Raw genomic sequence first — 21988 nt, 5'->3', positions numbered from 1 at the left:
TCCGTCCTTTTGTTCTCAAAGCCCAAACCTGTCATTTTTCTCTAAGAGCACTTGTGTCTCTCAAATTATTTGCTCAGCATATGGGTAGGCAAGCATCTTTGAGGGGAAGTGAACCCTTCTTTCAGTAGCTGACAGGCCACAGATCATACTGCTTCGCTTCTGTATTGGTTGAAACAGCAGAATATGCCAGACACTGTCACCCCAAAAACATGTCATTTGGAGCAAATTTATAATAAAGGGACCCCTGACCATTAGGTCCAGTCAAGGACGACTCTGGGGTTGTGGTGCTCATCTCGCTTTATTGGCCGAGGGAGCCGGTGTACAGCTTCCGGGTCATGTGGCCAGCATGGCTAAGCCGCTTCTGGTGAACCAGAGCAGCGCATGGAAACGCCATTTACCTTCCTGCCAGAGCAGTACCTATTTATCTACTTGCACTTTGACGTGCTTTCAAACTGCTAGGTTGGCAGGAGCTGGGACCGAGCAATGGGAGCTCACCCCATCACAGGGATTCAAACTGCTGACCTTCTGATCGGCAAGCCTTAGGTTCAGTGGTTTAGACCACAGCGCCACCCGCGTCCCTAATACAGCTGTACAAGTGTGAAAACCCTCATAATCCAATATGGACTGATTGTTAATGCCCCCAAGTTTGCTACTTCTATAGTTTAAAAACAGTGCATTATAAATTAAGTTAAAGTGTGGGAGGTTCTGTTAGCTAGATGTCATCTCCAAACTATGCAGTTCTCACCATTTTATCATTCTGAGAATACAGATTATGGTCTTCCAGATTGCTTTTTTTTTTTTTTTTTAGCGATTGGTTGACATGCTGAGGGAGGCATTTACAGCTTTGAGATTTCAAATTATGCCCACAGCGTATTTGGATGGGACATATGCCAGAATGCCTGTTTATCTGCATCCAGGGAGAGGTGGGAAAAATATTTCATTATGCTCCTTGCAATGTATTCATGTATTATTCTCCCAGGGGTAGAATTCCCAAAGGAATTCTTTAGAGAATATCCTTTATAACAGTATAGGGAGCAAATCTGCTGTTTGTTGATAAAAAATAGAAACACTACATATAAAGCTTCTATGTTTCCCTAAACAGCCCAAAGAATTAGACAAAATATCATTGTATATCAAGGAGTCTTGCATGCTAGGGACCATGTATTCTAAAACATACTTCTTTGCTGTTTGTATTTTTCTGATGACCATTGGTTTCTATCAAATAAATTTCATAGAATCATAGAATTGTAGAGTTGGAAGGGACCTCCAAGGGTCATCTAGTCCAACCTCCTGCAATGCAGGAATCTCAACTAAAGCATCCATGACAGATGGCCATCCAACCTCTGCTTAAAAACCTCCAAGGAAGGAGAGTCCACAACCTTCTGAGGGAGACTGTCAATTTGACGGCCAATACCTGACATCTCAAGCATCTATATTCCCTCCAACTGTTAGGTAAAGCTACTCAATCTGACTTTGATTGGGGGTTTTTGTGGGGGGGGGATATAGCACCTAAAATCTATGTCTTCCTTTGTTTCTTCTGTTTACCTATTGCCCATCTACAAAGGAACCTGTGTGTTTTGTCTAAGGATGGAGGACAGACCTGGATCGCGACTCGTTTGGGTATTTGCTTAGATAAGGGAACAGCCACTGTGGTGCCTCGGGTTACATACGCTTCAGGTTACATACGCTTCAGGTTACAGACTCCGCTAACCCAGAAATAATGCTTCAGGTTAAGAACTTTGCTTCAGGAGGAGAACAGAAATCGTGTTCTGGTGGCGTGGCAGCAGCAGGAGGCCCCATTAACTAAAGTGGTGCTTCAGGTTAAAACAGTTTCAGATTAAGAACGGACCTCTGGAACGAATTAAGTACTTAACCCGAGGTACCATTGTAGACCTCATTTGCTTGACTGTTGCCTCCTTCCCCACCTCATCTTTGGCCTCTTACAAAATGGAGACAAATGACTTCACTACAAGATACACTGGTGTGTGTGTGTGTGTGTGTGTGTGTGTGTGTGTGTGTCCGTCCCTTTTGTTGCTGCTGCTTTGTTACCATCTAGTCTGATAAAAGAGTTTTGTAGAACTGCATGCAATTTTGTGAGATTTTGGTTGGCAAAATATGTGTATTCCCTCCCCTCCCCTGCCCAATTCTATATCCAGTAGCAGCCTAAGTAGTTAGAAGATTGGGATGAGACAGGGTGAGGCTGGGGCTATGCCGGTGCCTAAGCAAAGACAATCCAGTCATTCTGCCAGTGTGCCCACGGAATGGATTAAGTTCAGCAACCAAGGTACCGCTGTATCTAGTTTAATAAAGCATTTCCACAAGTGAGACTCATACACACATAACCAGCACAGTTACAAACTGAGGCTATGGCTATGTGCACCGTACATTTGACTTAAAGTGAAAAGCAAACTATTTTTGGACGCTGGATCTTGAAAAAGTGTCTGGACGAACAAGTCTGCCTTGTTTAAGGCAGGATAGTGCCAAACATCTGGCAGGTACTTGATCATTGATTTTTAATTTAAAACAGGAAGGAACAGCACCTGATAGAGATCTCCCGGGATATCCAGGGTAAATATAGGCACCTATAATTAACCCAAAATGTATGTAAATATTCTCTCTTTTCATCCCTGAATGCAAATTTTAAAAAGCATTCACCTGTCTTTTTGCAAAAATATTTTCAGTATTATGATTAGCCTTAAGCCCTTTCCTCTGTGATATCCGTAATATCACTAACAAAATGATGTGTATCTGAAGAGACCAGCCATAAAGCATGTCATGTGTTAAGGAGGGAAAGAGGGCAGCTAGGTTCTGACACCAGACGCAGACAACTGCTGGAGATGTGGGAGTAAAAATGCGAACTTAGTACATATGATGATTAACTGCCCAATGATAAGATCATTTTGGTGCAAGGTGAGGATATTTATAGCAAGAGTAATTAATAAAAAAAATTTGTTATTTAGGGGAATTGAATTTAATTCTAAATTATATTTTGGAAACATTGGAGATTTCAAGGGGTCCAAAAAATGGATGTACCGTGCTATATTAGAAGCAAAAAAAACTTGTTTTGATGAATTGGAAGAGCCCCAAAAAGATTCCATTGAGCACATGGATTGATAATATGGACAGATTAGCTACATACGAACGAATTGCATGTCAGTGCAAAATAAGAATGGATAAATATGAAGAAATCTGGAACAAATACGGTATTTAAGTGATAAGGCGGATAGTGGTGGGAAGTAGGGGGAGGAGAGAGAGAGGTGGGAAAATATTGTTTTAAAAGGTGTAGTCATAGGTATATCAGTGTATTCAAATCTGAATTGTCAAATTGTGTTGTTATTGTTATTATGGTTTTTGTTGTATGTGTCTTTTGCAGTTGTTGTTTGTATCAAAAAAATGATTAAATGATAATAATAAAAAGCTAGGTTCTGACACAGGAGAGACAGAAATGTGACCAGGGTATAGGAGAAGTGAAATGTGAGGGAGATGGGTGAGGCAGTGAGGTGGTTGGTGCAGTGCAGGGGGAGAAAGCCAATCTGATGCTTCCGCCACTGCCACTGCACCCACACCACACTGACCTCCCTGCTGCCTTGCCTGTCTCCTTCTCAGTAACTAGCAGGAAGTCAGCTAAACAGCACAGCCCAACCACATCCTGCTGGTCACCACTGCATATAGCTTAAGCTCTGTATTATTTATTTCTGTACCTTGTTTTCCCTTTGGCAATTCCGCCTCCTCACTGTTCTCGTTTTCCTTCCTTTAGGGCCTGCAATGGAAATCGAAACAAGGAGGCTCGCCGTGACTGTTGCACTGTGCCTGACGTCTTTTCTGGCTTGTGAAGGGAATTCAGAAAAAGGCAATGCTTCCCTGTTGCACTTTACTTATCCCCTTTATAACACGACAGTCTATGAAAATTCCCCTCCCAAAACCTATGTGGAGAGCTATGTCAAAATGGGCATTTACATCACGGACCCAGCATGGGACATCAGATATAAGATTGCTTCTGGGGACACGAGTGGCCTGTTTAAAACAGAGGAGCATATTGTGGGAGATTTCTGCTTTTTGAGGATCAGGACTAAAAGTGGTAATACCGAGCGGCCAAACAGGGAGTTCAAAGACAAGTACGTGTTAATAATCCAAGCCTTGGAGAAAACATTTGCCTATGAGGCTTGGGCCAAAGTACTCATCCACATCCTTGACAGAAATGACCTGAAGCCTCTGTTCTCACCACCCTCTTATAAAGTCACCATCCAAGAAGATACACCCCTGAAAACCTCCATTGGTGCAGTCAGTGCCACAGATGCTGATGTTGGTCAGAATGCAGAGTTCTATTATGCGTTTAGTACAAGGTCACCTCTATTTTCCATTCACCCTACCAGTGGGGTAATTATGACTGCTGTGAAACTGAACTCCACCCACAGGGGGAAGCACCAGTTAAAGGTTCTGGCTGTCGACAGAATGAAGAAGATCTCTGAAGGAAGTGGCTTTGGAAACGTGGCCAGTCTTACAATCCAGGTGGAGCCATCTATCAAGAAACCCCCCATTATAACTTCAGTGATGGTGAGGCCATCCGATTCTCCTGAGGATCTGCTTTATGCTACGTTGAGTGTGGAAGTAGATGGATCAGGAGCCGGGGTAGATTCAGTTGACATTGTGGCTGGAGATCCAAGGAGGCACTTCAAATCCATTAGATCCTATGTGGGAAGTAATGAGTTCATGATAGTGTCAGCCAGAGAGATCAATTGGAACGATAACCCACATGGTTTTAATCTCAGCCTACGGGCTAAAGACAAAAACAAGCCACCTCTTCTTTCTCAGATTGTAGTTATTCAAATACCACCTTCCAAATACGCCTCTGCGAGATTTGAAAAAGATCTGTATCATGTCCAGCTCAGTGAATTTGCACCTCCTGGCAGTCATGTTGCAATGGTTCAGATTAGTCCAGCTCTCCCAAATCTAAAATACATTCTGAAACCCAGTTCTGGTAGCACAAGCTTTAAAATCAACCCTCAGACTGGCCTGATAACTACAGACAAACTAATAGATTTCCAGGAACAGTCCCACTTTGAACTCAAAGTTACAACAAGTTACAGTGAGGTCTTTGCCACTGTCTTGGTTAGTATTATTGATTGCAACAACCATGCTCCAAGCTTCAACCAACCATCGTACCATGGCAGCTTTGATGAAAATCTGCCTCTGGGCACCAGCATCCTGTCTGTGAAGGCTACAGATAGTGACTCTGGGGAGAACGGTTTCATCACATATACCATAGCCAACCAGAGAGCTGTTCCATTTGCCATTGACCCATTTTCAGGTGTCATCTCCATCTCCAAGTTAATGGATTATGAGCTAATGCAGAGGTTGTACCATTTGCGTGTCTGGGCATCAGACTCAGGGTCTCCTTTTCGCCTTCAGACCGAGGTCTTCGTTTCCCTCAGAATGAATAACATGAATGATAATGCACCAGCATTTGAGAAGATTAACTGCAATGCAAGTATTCCATGGGACTTGCCTGTTGGCCACTCTGTGATCACAGTGTCAGCCATTGATAATGACGAGCTTCAGCCCATCAAATATGAAATCATGTCTGGCAATGAGAGGCAGCTTTTTGAACTGGATCCTGTGTCTGGGGTGATTTCACTTAGAGCTCCTCTAAGAGATCTCCATGATAAACTAGCGACGTCCTACTCTTTAAAAATCACAGCCACAGACGGAGAAAACTCTGCTTTCCCAACCTATGTAAATATCACTGTGGTCTACCAGGATACCCAAGTAGACTTTCAGTGTGAGGATACTGGGGTTCTTAAGGAACTAACTAAGAGCATGATCCACTCTATTGAATCCCAGTCTCCAGAGCAAAAACCAGATGAAGATTCCTCCTTGAATGTGCATCTTATAAACCATCATGCGCCACAGTTCGATGATGCCTTCCCAAGATCTATTGATATAATGGAGACAACCCCAGTCAACTCAACCATTGCACAGCTGAGAGCTGTAGACGGTGATACCGGCTTTAATGGAAAGATGGTCTATGTAATATCTTCTGGGAATGAGGATGGCCGTTTTTACATTGACACAGAAACGGGTCTCCTCCTGGTCTCCTCTCCTTTGGACCATGAAAGAACAAGTTTCTACGTACTTAACGTTACAGTGTACGACCTTGGCATTCCTCAGAAGTCTTCCTGGAAGTTGCTAGCGGTAAACGTTCTGGATACAAATGATAACGCTCCTAAATTTTCGCAACATACATACTTGGTTACTATACCAGAGGATGTAGAAATAGGCACAACCATCACCGTGGTGAAAGCCCATGATGCGGATACAAATGACAATGGGAGAGTGAAATATTCTTTTTTGGCACCTTCTGATAAATTTGACATCAATAGCATCACTGGTGAAGTAGCAGTGACTGTTCCCCTTGACAGAGAATCGTGTCCTCATTACATATTAAAAGTTGAAGCCAGAGACCAGCCACTAACAGGCCAGCAGCTCTTTGCAGTGGCTGATCTGGTTATTTCTTTGGAAGATGTAAACGACAATTCTCCACGCTGCATCCCAGCCTTGAATAAGGTGAAGGTTCCTGAGGACCTGCCCCTTGGGACAACATTGCTGTTCCTAGAAGCCTTTGATCCAGATACTGCATCTGGGGGAGAGCTGCAATATAGCCTGTTCAGAGATGATGAGGATATGTTTCACCTGAATGAGTTTACAGGGGCACTGGTCTTGGAAAAAGAGCTGGACTATGAGAAGAGGGACTCTTACAATCTAACTGTGAGAATCAGCGATGCTGGGACACCCCTGTCTCTTTCTTCCCTCTGCCATATTGAGATTGATGTTCTGGACGTCAATGAAAACTTGCACCCGCCTCGCTTTGCCTCTTTTGTGTATGAAGGGTCAGTGAAGGAAAACAGACCAGAAGGGACATCAGTGATGACAGTGATAGCGAACGATGGCGATAAAGGGAAAGATGGAGAAATCCAGTATTTCATCAGAGAGGGAACAGGCTTGGCTGTCTTCGATATTGAAAAGGACACAGGTAATAATAATAATAATAGGACACTAGACAAGATAGAAAAATGGCTTAAATGGCATGGGTTGTTTGGCCTGAAATTTTCATGTGCCAGCATTTTTTTTAAAAAAAAAATTGCTAGTATTATCTGTGTTTATAAGACTTCCTCAACCTCGGCCCTCCAGATGTTTTTGGCCTACAACTCCCATGATCCCTAGCTAGCAGGACCAGTGGTCAGGGATGATGGGAAATGTAGTCTCAAAACATCTGGAGGGCCAAGGTTGAGGAAGCATGGGCTACTTTGTCTTTAAAGGGCTTCGGAGTAAGAAATCCACTTACTTTAATTTTTGAAAGGGATTCTTATATACATATATATATATATTTCTAATTGTGGAATCCATATATCCCCTCCCCCTTTTTTAATTTCTCTTAGGTACAATCTTTACCACAGGTCCACTAGACAGAGAATCCAACAGTCATTATTGGTTGACGGTGCTAGCTGTTGATAGAGGATCAGTCCCTCTGTCTTCTGTGGTTGACATATACATTGAAGTCACTGACGTAAATGACAATCCGCCTCAGATGTCGAGACCAATCTTTTATGCCTCTGTCATGGAAAATTCCCCAGCCAACACCTCCATCCTTCAGGTTGAAGCTACTGACCCAGATTCTGGCTCCCAAGGGAAGCTGACCTTCCACATCATAAATGAAAACCATAATAGATTCTTCGCCATTAATCCTGTCACAGGTAAGGAATAAACACATGCAGATTCTGTGTTTGTTTTTTAATCCTTCCTAATGTGTATGAGGTTTGTTTTACAAGGAGTAAAGTCTGGTAATGCCCACCATTTACAAAGACTCAATCTCAGTATGGTATCTGCTTATTAGAAAATACTTACAATTCTGTCAAAGACACACACCCCCTCCCCACTGCTGGTCACCACAAACAAATAAAATGTTCAGATGTCTAGAGGGAACAAATGTTTCTTGCTTGGCTTCCTCGCTTGGAGGTGGAAGATAGATGAATGAGAAAACATAAAAAATATTGATCATTGCTTTTTCAGCGCAATGAGTTTAAAACATGAATAGGCTACTGTAATGAGTATGCGTTGCTCGTGCGTAAGTTGCCACCTCTCCTGGCTATGTTGCCTGGTTAAACCTTTCTGTCTGGACAGCCCTTCACTTCGTGGCTGCCTCAGTCGCTAGCAGAATCCGTCAGTGGGCGTTTCTTAAACATTTTCCAACATAAAAGTTGTTTGACGCCAAGTCTCCTCCTACTCTCCCTGCATGGAAGACTTCTGCGCAGGGAGGGCGTGGGTAGCGGAGGACCCGTGCTCTCCCCGCTGGTGTCCGGTGAAGAGTCCTGGAGCCCTCTCGCCGATTCCCCCATCTGCCCCCCTTTATCCCTGGTGTTGCGCTGATTTGCTTCCCCATCTGTTGAGCTACCTCTCTCCCTGCTGGGCCCTTCTCCAGCATCATTTGAGAGCCTTCCCTCCGCCTCTAGCTCCGATGTCAGTTCCCTGACAGCTACTATTGTCTGAATATAGGTCTTAGGATATTGAGAATTCATTCACACCATGCAAGGGAAGCCTGTGGCTTTCCAGATGTTGCTGATGTTGTTGTAATTTATTACCTGCCCTTTCTCCCTAAGGTCCTAGGATGGGTCACAACAACTGAAACACAGTGCTAAACACAGATTAAAACAGCTGACAATCACAAAAATAAAAATTAAAAAAATAAAGTGAGTCCCAGGGTGTTCAGTTACTTTCTTGAATTAAAAAACAACAACCAAAAACCACTGTTGTTATTGTGTGAACTGGGAGACAGTTTGTTCATCAAGAGCAGTCACACTGACAAGAAATGGCCTTTTAGAAGCTCAGGCTTCAGAATTCGTATTCAATGCAAACTGCTATCAACACTAGCTAAATTCCCCATGCTTTACCATTTCTATAAATCTGAGCTGTGTCTATCACTTCCCTTGTTTTGTCAGTGTTAGCAGAGGAGGTATCAACTCAGCCTTTCGCCTCCATTATGTCTGTGTCATCTCTAGCTTAGGGAACAGATCCATCCAGATTGTTCAAATCCTACCAGTGTTTAATGTAAACTGCCTCTGAAAAGTAGTCTTCTGGGTCTGGTGTTGGGCCAGTCTTTAAACAAAGCACTCCTGCTGTAAGTGACGCAATGCTAGAGACGTTGGCTTCATTCACTGCACGATGTGGAGGCGATGAGTTCCCAATTGGGCTGCTGTATGTGTACATTAGGGATATGGGTGAAGTGTACTGGAATAGTTCCCTAGTTTTGAGTTTGTGGCTGACAGTAGGAGAGAATTGTTGATGCACCATGTTGTCTTCAGGCAGCAAAACTGGCTTTGTAGTTTGTGATTTACAGCATTTATATAGGAGCATGCAGACTCTGGCACAACCTTTGCCACAACTAGTGCCAGTAGCTGGCATGCCTGGTATCTTTTCAGTTTCATTTCATTGACTGCTTCTAAACTGCTTTGTCATTTGATTTCTTTTCATCTGTTGCTTAAAACCTGCTTCTCATTCCCAAGGGACCACAACTTATCAGAATGATCAATCAATGTAGCCAAGAATAATATATCAAAAAACAAAACAAGTAAAGATCAAAATCATATCCAAACCAGAGCAAGGATACAATAAATCTGTTAAATCCATAAGAATTAATTAATTCAACAACCGTTTCCATTAACTGTAAAATGAGCAGTCCTGAGAAGCACGGCATATAACAGAATAAAAGTCAATATTTTTCACTTAGCCAGAAGGTTTTATGTGAAGTGATGGCACACCCCAGAACCTCCTACACAAAGAGTGTCCTGTGGATCAGATCAAATGCCCATCAGTATCCGTCAGTTGCCAACCAGATGCCTATGGGCAGCCCACAAGTTGAACATGAGTGCAACCACACTCTCTTGCTAGTAGTTAGAGGCACACTTCCTCTGCTTCTGGAAATAATATAGTCATCGTGACTAGTAGCCATTTGTATACTCACTCCCCATGAATTGGCCAATCCCCTTTTAAAGCTGCCCATAATGGCGGCCATTGCAGCATCTTGTGGTAACAAATTCTGTAGTTTAACTTTGTGCTGTGTGAAAAAAGCACTTCCTTTTGACTGTCCTGAATCTCTCAACATTCAGTTTCATTAGATGACTCTGGGTTATGGGGGAGGCAGAAAAATATATCCCCATCTATTTTTTTCTGCACCACGCATGCCTTTACACATCTCTGTTGTGCTTTATACACTTCTATTGCATATTACTCATCTTTTTTCCCTAAGCTGTAATTCCCCAAACACTGTAATTTTTTTCTGATAGGGGAGTTATTCCAGCCCTCTGGTCACTTTGGTTGCCCTTTTCTACACCTTCCCAGCTCTGCAATACTCTTTTGAGATGAGATGACCAGAACTAAACATGCTGTTCCTTCAGATCTCGAGGAAATAAACAACTATCTGATTTTCAGAAAACATCTGAAGGCAGCCCTGATTAGGGAAGTTTTAAATATTTGATGTTGTTGCTTTTTTATTATTGTTATTGGTGTTCTGTTGGGAGCCACCTCAGCCACATGAAATGTAAAAGTTTCAGTATTTTGTTGTTGTTGTTCTCTCTTTAGTTCTGTTCTAGATAGTTAAGGTGCTAGAAGAGAGGAATGATGACCCTAGTTAAATATGTGAGGGATTTGTTAAAGTGAGGAAGGTATAAGTGAATGAGATGCGTGTGCAAAGGGCAATGTCAGCTAAGGAAGTTGAATAGATTTTTGGGAGATGAGCCAGAACTGGCTGAAATCCTGCGCAGGGAATGCGCCGCATGGCAGCAGTTTGTGGCTCCTCTGTGACACTTCAAACTACTTGCCGCTGGCAATGGATTTATATCCCTACCTGAGCTGATGGCCCAGCTGAGCTTTTGCCAAGTGCTTTCTCACTGGGGAGATTTTACAGTCCAAAGAAGCCATTTGCACATGTGCTCGGGAACCAGGCATTCAGCTGGAATTTTCTTTGAAGCTTTTCTTGCTGCAGCTCAAGCAGCCAAGAAGGCCAGCTGCTTCTGAAACCCAGCAACAGGTTGGATTTTGAGCTGTACAATGTAGCAAGAAAGCTCCATCTACCCACAGGTCTTTGGGTCACAGTCTATGGCAGCTTGCGGGCCTCAGACTAACATATCCAGGAATAATACCAGGGTCCTCCTGCTTAAAGAAATTGAAAACAAAAGATTTGGTGTAAAAATGCGGTGTTAATTAAATGGGTCTGCTACATAGCTATAATGTTTCTTTTGGTAAACCTTATAAAATGTTAGTAACACTTCAACTCTTTATGAAAGAGCTTCTGCTGTCAAATCTGTGTGATTCTTAGATAATAATAAAATGGCTGTTTTAGGTTCCTGGGCATGTACAGAATGCCTTTCTTTCACCATCAACTAACCCCAAGCTGTCTTCCACAATGTTGGGTTACTCGGAGAAGTCTCCAATGCTCTCTTTGTCCAAGCCCCAATGCATCTCTTTGTACAAGTGAGAGAGCAAGCCCCTTCACCTTATTTTCTTGAACTCTCTCTTCTGGAAGACATGCTTGACTGGAATGAAAACCAGGACTAGCCAGTGCAGCAGCATCCTTTCAAGGTCACATTTTTTTCTTTGGGCGCTTCCTGATTCAAAGGGTAGCTCAGCTTTTGTGTATTATGCTGTCATTTGGTTGGTGAAATTGCTCAGAATTCTTCTTTGCATCAGGCATCGCTTTAACCAAGATCTATTAATCTACACATTATGGATTAGCCATAAACTGGCTAGTCTTGTCTTTTTCTCCAACCACATATTGCTCATTTTCCCGCCGCAGGCCTTGTCAGGGCTAATTGTGAAGAGTAGCTTGTTATATCATTCATCTTTAAGCTAGGTTTCATTCCTGATTTGGTAGGTTACACCCATTGCTCTACCCTTGGTTTATTCTTTTCCTTTTTAAGAGAGGGAAAGATGGAGGGAGAGAGTGAAAGAAAATAGAGATGTGTTGCAGTACATTTTCCAAGATATTCCATTCCCTTTCCCCTCTCCCTGTTGTTGTTGTTGTTCTTTTACCACCACAACCCCTGTCAGCATTCCATGGCTACTGAGCATGCTCAGCTTGTGTCTACACTAACCCATTTGAAGCACAAATATGTAGTTTTTCTCAATCCAGAATCATTGATGCTCTGCCTTAATATGCTGCTTTCAATCTGGATTAATTCTAGATGCTGCTGTCCGCAAGGGTGAGTGTGGTTCCTTGATACCATCCCCACGATTAGGTTAACAACACCTTTTCTTCTCTGCACACCCCCAGGTGTACAAAGAAGGAATTGGTGACTGTGATATGCATACCCACAACATCACTGGGCAGCTGGGACCGCTTGCATCGGTATTCAGATGGACACAAGATGATACAAAATTAAATCTCCAATGAGCTTTTATTTTTGGAATGAAACCCTTTTCTCAAGAACCACTTTTTAGGGCAAAGGAATACAAAGTAGATCTATATGGTAGGTGGACTTTGTAGAAAAAACCAAGTGCGCAATCTCCATTGATTCTGCAATAAAATGTGTGGATGCAGCTGCCACCCACATTGAGCTGTTTGGTCGCCCTCTTTCTTAGAGGGTTTCTTTCTATTATTATTTATTTAATTGAAGAATTAATCATCTTCTACAAATCTCGGGGATCTCTAAAGCCTGTTGTCAACAGACGCCTCCTTCTTGCGCATAAGATAATGCCAGTTTAGCTACATAAGGCTCCACACTTGGAGATGAAGTTTGCTCATAATGCAAAGGATATGTTTACACAAACAGAGAGAGAGAGAGAGAATAAAGGGCATTAAAAGCAGGCCCTGCATTGCTGACTGAGACTCCTGTTATGCGATACTGGCAAACGGCAGTTAATGCTTGGAAGGGAAGATCTCTAAAGAAACGGATGCATTCAGCGAGAAGAATAGTGGATGATACTGGATCGAAGGCTTTTGTAGTAACTGGAGAACTTGGATTTCTAACCTTTCCTCCTGCAGCAAGCCTCTGCATGTTCAGGCTGTTCCAAAACATAATCTGCTGCCTTTTATTATCAAGTCTTAACATTCCTGGATTTGACTCTTGGAATTAGGAATGATAGAAAATGAACCCAAGAGGTACATGTAGAAAAGCCCACTCCTGACTCAGATTATCTCCCTTTCTGCTTCTGTGTATGGACAAGTAGATGTTCTGAAATGCCCCCCCCCCGGGGGGGGAGGACTGCTTCCACACAGTTAAGTTCTTTTAGTACCAGTCTGCACTGCTTACAGTCAACCTACATGCAGGCTTGACAGCTTCAAAGTCAAATCGGTTATGGTTAAGAGCAGGAGTCAGCAACCTTTTTCAGCCATGGGCCAGTCCACCATCCCTCAGACCATGTGGTGGGCCAGACTATATTTTTTTGGGGGGGGGATGAACAAATTCCTATGTCCCATGAATAACCCAGAGATGCATTTTAAATAAAAGGACACATTCTACTCATGTAAAAACACACTGATTCCCGGACCACCCGCGGGCCGGATTGAGCAGGCGATTGGGCCTTAGGTTGCCTACCCCTGGTTAAGAGAGAAGTAACATCCCAGTTATACACATATTCAGCAAAGTGAAAAGCTGGTTTAATATTGCCACCACCCCACAATCCCCAGTATGTAATACAATGTGTAGCAGAAGACATGATGCAATTTGCAGCAGTTAGCCACTAACTTCATATACAGTGGCGTAGCATGGGTTGTCAGCACCCGGGGCAAGGCAAGTAATTTGCGCCCCCTAACCCGTGGATTTGTGCCCCCTAACCCGTGGATTTGCGCACCCTAACCCCAACCCCCAGATGTTGCGCCCGGTGCGGCCGGCCCCCCTGCACCCCCCATGCTACGCCACTGTTCATATATGCATTTATATTATAAGTGTTTGCTATGGACACCTGCTTCTTGCAAACCAAAAGCAATAAGATACTAGCCCCTGATATCTGCATTGGGCTAGGCTTCTCTGAAGATGTTGAAAGATGTCGACCACAGCTTATGAAATTGCATAGGTACAACGTGTCAGGTGATGAGTAACTTGAGTCAGGAGCAATGCTTTTTTTGAAACCATGTTGGTCATCCTCTTCAAACACACAACCTGGATCCTGAAAAAACTGGGCCCTAAACCAAATGCTGCAATTTGTAGGAATTTACAGGATCTGGATGGGTGGGGAGAATTATGCACTCACACTCTCAGTCCCTAGGAGTTCAAAGAAAAAGGAATGCAAATTGTTGCTAAAGCAGCAAATTTTAGGCAAACCACTTAGACCTCATTTAGTTGGTACCCCCCTCCCACAACGTACACAGACATGCCCAGTAACTTGGTTCGCATTCTTTTAAATCCTTAAGTTCTAATAAGGTTGGACCAGGACTTTGTCCTCAGCTCCACCTTTGCCAAGAGAAATTGGGGTTTTTTATGGTTGGCCAACTGTGCAGTGTTAATATTTCTGCTTCTGTTCTGACATGACTGGATGTTCTTCCTCTTTGCTTGACGAAAAGCAGAAGCCAGGCATTCCATAACTGCAGGCAGAAACGATACGTTCCCAATTTTCTACATATGAGCTCAGCCATATAGGTTTCAAACTCCAAACCAGGAGTAAAGAAACACAGAGGCTTTGCCTCCATGGTTTAGAAATGAACCCTGAGGCACAAACACCATGGCAAAATCTGCTAGCATAGGCAGGTCAGTTGCTTTGCCATGAAGTGTAGTCACTCATTCCCCATCACACAATGGGAGAATATGTACCATTTCCTGAGGCCTGAGCAGATTCTAAAGGACAATCCAGCACAAACAGAAGTACTTTCAGGGCCCATTTGCACCACTGTAATACAGTGCTGAGTGAGGACCTGGGAGCCCTGGGTTCAAATCTCCAGTGAGACATAAAGCTTGCTGAGTGACCTGTGTCAGCCACAGTCTCTCATTATAACTTGTGTCACAGGATTATTGCAGGATAAAACTGGGGGGACATGGAGGAAATGTGACATGTCGATGTGGCGATTTTGTTCTTTTAAAATGCAGCAGAATCACAGAATTTCCAAAAATGCTCAGAAGCACCGAAACAGAATGTATTTATTTGTGACATTTATCTGCTGCGCATGCAGCATTTCCTTTCCAGTCCCACTCAAAATAAGAAAAACCAAACAAGAATTCAAACAATAAACATTATTTTAAAGAATACCCACCACCTTTACAAAATGGCAGCACCTGTAATTCCATAGAGGAAGCTATGACAACCAAGAGTTTGTACCACAGTCATCTCTCGGGTTCCTTACGTCAGCGACCTTAATTCGGCCAGGGAAAGGATGGACTCCATAATTTACTCATCCTGGTTTAAGCAAGTCCTGCTCACCTGATTTCCACCTCCCGGATCAAACTTAAGATTTACTGTCAGCTAATGGTCAGGGGTCCCTTTACCTTTACCTTTTTAATTCCAGGATTTGGGAAGTGAGCAGGGAAAGCTTAGCAAGGAAGGATTCTATGTTTCGTATAAATCAGCAAAACACTACTGGACTATTTTTCTGTGACTGGAAAACACTGCTTTTGAGAGCCCTTTGAATTACGTAGAGCACACAGACACAGGACTACATGAATCCAATTCTGCAGTGAGTGTGGAAGACACTTCAGAGCTACAATCAGGTGTCAGTCCATTTGTAATCCAAATTGATTGATCAACATAAACACTTTGGCGCTCTGCTTTTCAGGAGTTTAGTAATGAAACCACTCAGGTTACCGATTAACTAGGGTAACAGCCTAATAGGAAGGATTGCCCCGGCGTTTCTAAGAGACCCAGTGCTCTAGTCATTTCTCTCTTGGTGATTTTTGGCAGAGGGCACAGATGTTACATTATGCCAATGCAGCGTTAGCAGCATCGATGGATGGGGGATTTGAGGACTCTCGGCCTTTCAGAAATGTCTTTAACTCATGGTTGTACACAGATACTTGAAAATGTGTTGAATATTGCTTCATGAATACATGTTGAGGGTCAAGCCCGCCTTCTAACTCCTAAACCCACCCAAAGGCTTGTTTATTTACAGTAAGTAGGGCTGCATTCTTCACCCTTCATCCTTGTGGCTTTGAGGAACAGTAGAGTCACCTTCACAGCTTGGACACACATCGCAGTGGGAGGTGGCGAGGTGGCGAGCTGGACAATCAGGGCTGATCCCTGCCCCAGCTCCAGAGTGTGAGGTCCAGTGGCTCCTGGGTTGGTTCAGTTCCACCTCTTCCCCAGGGCTTTCCACTGGATTCTGCTGGCAGGGAAACTGTCAGGAGCTCGTCCTACACTCAAGTAGGACCCTGGCAGAGACACATGCCCGACTGGCATGTTCTCTCCCTCCTGGTTGATTGTTCGGGAGCTTCAAAAGCTTTCTTCAGCGCGAACATCACAGTGACTGATGCCAACAGACATCAGCACACTTAGGGATCTGCAGAGTCTTCGCAGCTTGTGTAACAGACCTCAGCAACTCAGCATTTTGGCTAATCTACTTTATTTACATATAAACACATACATATAAACACATACTGCAACATGGCTCCCTCTCTCTCTAGCATCAGACAGCAAAGAGAAAGAACAAAGGACAATAGTCCCACTTCAGGGAACACAGTAACACAAACATCCTGTCTCCGTCACTCCCCACTTTGTGGAGTCAAAAAATACACCGTCATGTGACAGACAAAAATCCCATGACTGTAATCACAGAGCAGGAATTCTAACAAACTTCCTGTGGGCCTCCTGCCCACCTGCCCATTCAGTGGGGGCAAAAGGCAAAGGTCACTCAGCACTGCAGGGACTGGCAGGAGACCAGCTCAGCCGAGAGAACCAAACAGAGGGACACCTCGATTCAATCCACCACCACCACCAAGCCCAGCTAAATAAAACAGTAATGTTTATGCTCTGGACATCAATTTTCCATAATATTTTAGTCACATTGACACTTTAGATGTGTAGTTATTCATTTAAAACATCTTAGACGTACACCTAAAAATGTGAAGTGTAGTGAAGGACAGCATGCTTATTAAAAGCGAAAAAGAATTAATTTTTTTCTGTCTAAAGTGGTGAAAAATAAAAGTGTATATCTTTGGGGGAACAAAAGCTTTAGATGCTGCACCCTGCCTGTATTTCTAACCCTTTGCTTTTTATAGGGAAATGAGCGGCAGTTAAATAAGAAAGCGCATTCACTCTAATTATTTTCTCCTTAATGCCAGCTCCATGTCACTGCATCTTCCTAGATGTGCTGTGAACATGGATCCATGTCAACACATCTCATATTTGTGTGCAGGAGCAAAAGCATCACGGCTCTATTTTGGAATTAGTGCAATTAACCATTAACCACAATTCCTCTCATATCTCATTACAGGGTGTTTAACAGACCTTGTAAGGAAATCAGTGGGGTGTGTGGCATGGACTGGAATCACAGGGCAGCCAAACAAGATCTCCCTCCAAAAGTACAACTGCCTTGTCAAGGAGCAGAACAATTAAAAGCAGGATGAGAGAAATTGGGGAAATAAACTCTAAAGCAGGGAGCAGGGGGTGGGAAGGCAGACATATTACTCCTGATTTAACATGTGGTCATTGTGCATTATGGGAGCATCAGGAAGAAGATGTAGGTGCTCTGTCTTCTTCCTCCTAATGATTCTCCCCTGCAAATGCTTCTCCAGGCTCTTAAACCAGAATTAATTGTGGCTAGGGTAAAAAAATGGCGGGAGATATTTGCAAATAAGAGTTTGGTAGTGGGAGGAATAAGTACCTGCCAATTCTCCCTTGCAAATGCCCCAAAGGGGCTCCATGTAATAAGGATTAGTTGCAGATTCTCCCAGTTCTATTCTTATTATTCAAAAGTTCCAGGATGATTTGGGTTCTCTCCAGTTGTCTTCCAGCAAAACAATAATTTCGGGATGTTGATTTTTTTAAAAATTGTGCATCGGCCTTCACACTTGGCTCCTTCACTATACATTTTCTCTGTTTAGGTTTGTTTGTTTGTTTGTTTGTTTGTTTGTTTCAGCCTGTTCTTTGTATTACTCCAGCACAGAATAAAAATTAAAAATAGGTTAATAAGAATAAAGGTGCTACATTTCAGGAAGTAACAAATTTTCTTCCTTTTTTATATATTTTTAATATCTCATACCAGCAGTCCAGCAGAGTAAAAATTATTAGTTCTTTGCTTTTGTGTCATCTACTGCATTATTCTTCATCACAGCTCATATGATACCAGTTTTAGGATTCCTGTCCCTTGTGCTGTCTCCCTGTCCTGTGAAGCTTCCCTTTTCACTTTTATTTATTATTACATTTCTATTCCACCTTTCTTACAAGGAGCTCAAGCTGTTGTATATAGTTCTCCCTCTGGTGCATGATACGCTGAGAGACAGCAAATAGTTAAAAGTCTTGTTGCAATTCCTTAAACTATTGCCACGGGAATTGGAATGAGAACCCTTTCAATCAGTGTTGTGATGTTTTGTTTTGTTTTTCCAAATGTGAATGAGGGGAAAGTGGCAATTTCTTATTGCTCTGTTAGTTTATTTTAAAGCTTACTCACAAGTAAATGAGGTCATAAAATATAGGAGGAACACTCAGCTTCTGCAGAGCACCAAAACCACAGTGAGTCACTTTTCGTATTACCACACAAATCTGTCTCTACCTGCCCATTCTCCTCTTAATGGAGAATTTGCCTTTAGTTTTGCTATCAAAACCAGGATCCTTGTGGTGAGCTCCCCATCCCCCACTGGGGAAGCCATGAGTGTGCCATGTGAGTCAAATGCTGTGGGTTTTCTTGCCATAATTAGCAGCCTCAATTGATATGGTTCATGGGTGGGGAAGCCCATTATGTTATGGACCTTGAGTCACACAGTCAGTTGATTTGTTTAGAATATTTATAAACCTCCCTTCACTGAAGTTGGTTTCAGGTTAGTTTCCAGGATTAAAAATATCAAAATGCAAGAAACCGTAGAGTACAAACAAGATTTGGAGCCCTTGTGCCAGGTGAGGACATTCAATATATGGGGTGCCAAGCCTGAAAGGACCTTCTTTCTAGTTGTTACCTGCTTCACTTATAACAGAGAAAAAGGAAAAGCCTCAGCTGTTGGTTTTAGATGGTGGGGAGGGTAATATGGAATAAGATGCCTGGCCAGGAGGTTGGGACATGGCTGGCACCAGGGGGTTGGCTCCCTCAAACAGTTGTAAGGCCCACAGCTCAGTGAAGTGGCTCACTGTTGCATGCTGGGACACCCTAGCAGGTTCCTCACTGCCTGCCCATCCTGCCCAGCCTAGTGAAGAAGTTGGGGTGAAGAGAAGGAGGAACAGCAGTAGGTGCTCCCACCATTTCCTTGAGTTCCTCAGTTGGGCCTAGAGTGAGAGAAGACAGGCTGCTGTAGCAATGAGGACAAAAGCTCACTGAGGACCAGAACACTGGCATGGGAGGACATTAATAGCATCATATCTAATTTGGCCTTCAGTGTGTAGACTGAATACGTGTAGGAAGAGGTGGAGTTGTTGCCAGGATGCCAGCCTCCTCCTCACCTGTGTGTGCTCGCGCTGCACACTTAGAACATCTGTAAGGGGCAGCTGTCAACAAGCACCTCCGCACGGTGCGTTCATTCTCTGCTCTACATGAGTCATCCTGGCTCCATATGTAGGACCCAATTTTGCAAAGACCTTTGGGCTGCACTTCAGAGACCACATGCTTAAGTGCTTTGCCCGAAGCTTTCTTCATGGCCGCGAAGAGGAATGCAAACATTCCTTTATAGTTTCGTTGTTGCCCTTGGGATCTTCTGCTCATGCTTAGATGTAAGGATGAAATAAACAAACAGCAGCCCAGACGTGGGCTCTATGCAGAGTCCATTAAATTCGTCTTGTTGTAACACATTGTGTTCTTTGGTTTTAAACGTAGTTTATAAGCCAAATATCCATAATCCCTCAGAGGGAGAAAGTAATGAACAAGTAATGACTGCTAACTGAAGCCCTGTTCCAAATACTTACATCACAATCCCTGGAGCTGGATAGCACGTCCTGTTTTCCCATGGAATCGTCTTCTGCCTATAGCTGCTCAGCGCAACTTGCAACCTGCCAAACCAAAACCCAACTCACGTGTCTTGTATTGCTGTCGCTAGTCAATCCCATGCCTTTTGTAGTCCCAGAGAAACAGTAATAACAAGATATAAAGCCTCTTGTAGGCTATACTATACATGACAGGTGGACTGTGCTCAGTTTGGTGGGTCACAGGCTGCATAGGCCAGGCCTGTATAGAAGTTATGATGAATTGGAATCTATGGACCAAAGGGCTAGGAGCCATGTTGGCTATGTGCTCCCTCTAGCGTTGGAGGCAGATTCCCACTGAATAGTGTCAGGATGCTGTCAGCAGCTCCTGGCTGGTTGCCCAGGAAAGTATAAAGACAAGGGAAGGTTTCTTACCGTCCTTTTTTATTCAATATTTACAGAGAGAGGCTATAGAACCCAGCCTCTTGGATAATGGTGATGTCCGAGTGAATCTCCACCCCCATGTCTCCCATTTTCTCATTTGTCACTTCTATGGGTGCTGCTATGTGCCCTCTGTCTTTGAGCTTGTTGCTCTCCTACTTTTAAGGCTCTCCGGGTTCTGAGAGATGGAGGGTCTGGGAGGCTTTCCAGTGACACCGTGTCCATCAGCTGTTGCTCCACTTTCTCCCCCTCCTCCTCCTCTCCCATTATTTCCTAATTCCCTACCCTCATCTGCCTCTGAGCTGTGACTTCCCGGAAACCACTGTTGTAAATCTGTACTGTCTTCCTCTTCCTCCTCCCTGGGAGGGTCAGGATGGGAAGGCAAATGAGGGTAAAATTCCTCCTGTGCTCAGTCCCTGACAAATAGCAGTTGTCACTGGAAATCACAAGCAAGTTCTGTTGCACTTAAGTCCTGCTTCTCATGGATTGGCCATTGTGAGAACAGGACACTGGAGTCTATGATCATTATTATACAAGATTATGGACCATTTCACAGCATAAAGCCATCAAAGTGGTATCCAAGATCAGAAGAGAATAAAGCGCGGAAACACAAGCTCTAAGAACAATAAAACAACCCATACAAGCCCTACAAATGAATTTAATTGGCAATAAAATTAATATTCCATCAATGGCTGGGTTACGCCTCAGGGAAAGCCTTCCCAAACAAAAATGTATTCAGTAGTCATTTAAACTAGATGGGCCTTTGGTCTTATCAAGCAGGGCTCATCCTAGGTTCTTTAGGTGAGTATTAGAGTGTTTAGAGAGCTCCATTTAGGTTGCTAGGAGGGGGTTGGGGAGGGCAGGCTTCCTGCACTTCTAATACCTGTATTTGTGTAGTGGAGTAACAATATGTCATCATGGGTAAAATTGGATTTGAAGACTGGTCTGTTGGGTTAAAGTGCAATATTTTATCCTCAAGACTTGGGTCCAGTGCCAGCACACTGCATGTTGTTGATTGAAGTGGAACCCAAATGGTATCCCCTTTGGTAGGTCCAATACTTTACAGTGTGTTGCGGCATCGTTCAGGCACTGATTCCTGCCTTCACACCCCCCCCCCCATTTCCATGGTGCCATCTGATATGGTGCAATTCACTCTGATATGTAGGAGGGCTGACACTGTTTAGATCATGCATCCTGAGATAAAAAGAAATCCCTCCTCACTTTAATTCCTGTTTCCTGCCCCTGCAACATTGTCCCCCCCCCCCCAGCTATAAATGACAGCAGATTAGCAGAGGCTGCCATCAAAATAATGGATTGTGGCAACACATTGTTTACAACTTGTCTCTTCACCTTTAGAGGAATATTTCCCCATAGCAGGTAAATGAAGCGAGAGATTGGATCAGTGAACAATGGGTCTAGAGTTAACCTCTTGCCTTAAGGTGATTCAGAGGCATGATGCCAGTGACCAAACTAGAGAGAACAGAAGTATATAGAGGGAGCAACGATCAACAGACGTTGTCTGGTTTTC

At 43.4% G+C, this 21988-nt stretch overlaps 1 protein-coding gene across 2 annotated transcripts in view; it reads left to right on the top strand.

The window, feature by feature from the left end:
- Positions 1 to 21988, top strand: part of FAT2 (FAT atypical cadherin 2) — a 103380-nt gene that overhangs the window by 28303 nt on the left and 53089 nt on the right. For both annotated transcript variants that reach the window (XM_083488283.1, XM_083488282.1), the window contains exons 2-3: positions 3758 to 7030; positions 7437 to 7751. In XM_083488283.1, coding sequence (XP_083344409.1) covers positions 3766 to 7030; positions 7437 to 7751 — 3580 coding nt within the window. In that variant the 5' untranslated portion in view covers positions 3758 to 3765. The remainder of the gene's footprint in view (positions 1 to 3757; positions 7031 to 7436; positions 7752 to 21988) is intronic.

Source organism: Podarcis liolepis (genome assembly GCF_965112155.1).
Source record: "Podarcis liolepis genome assembly, chromosome: 2".
NCBI lineage: Eukaryota > Metazoa > Chordata > Lepidosauria > Squamata > Lacertidae > Podarcis > Podarcis liolepis.
This window is presented reverse-complemented; position numbering and strand designations above follow the sequence as displayed.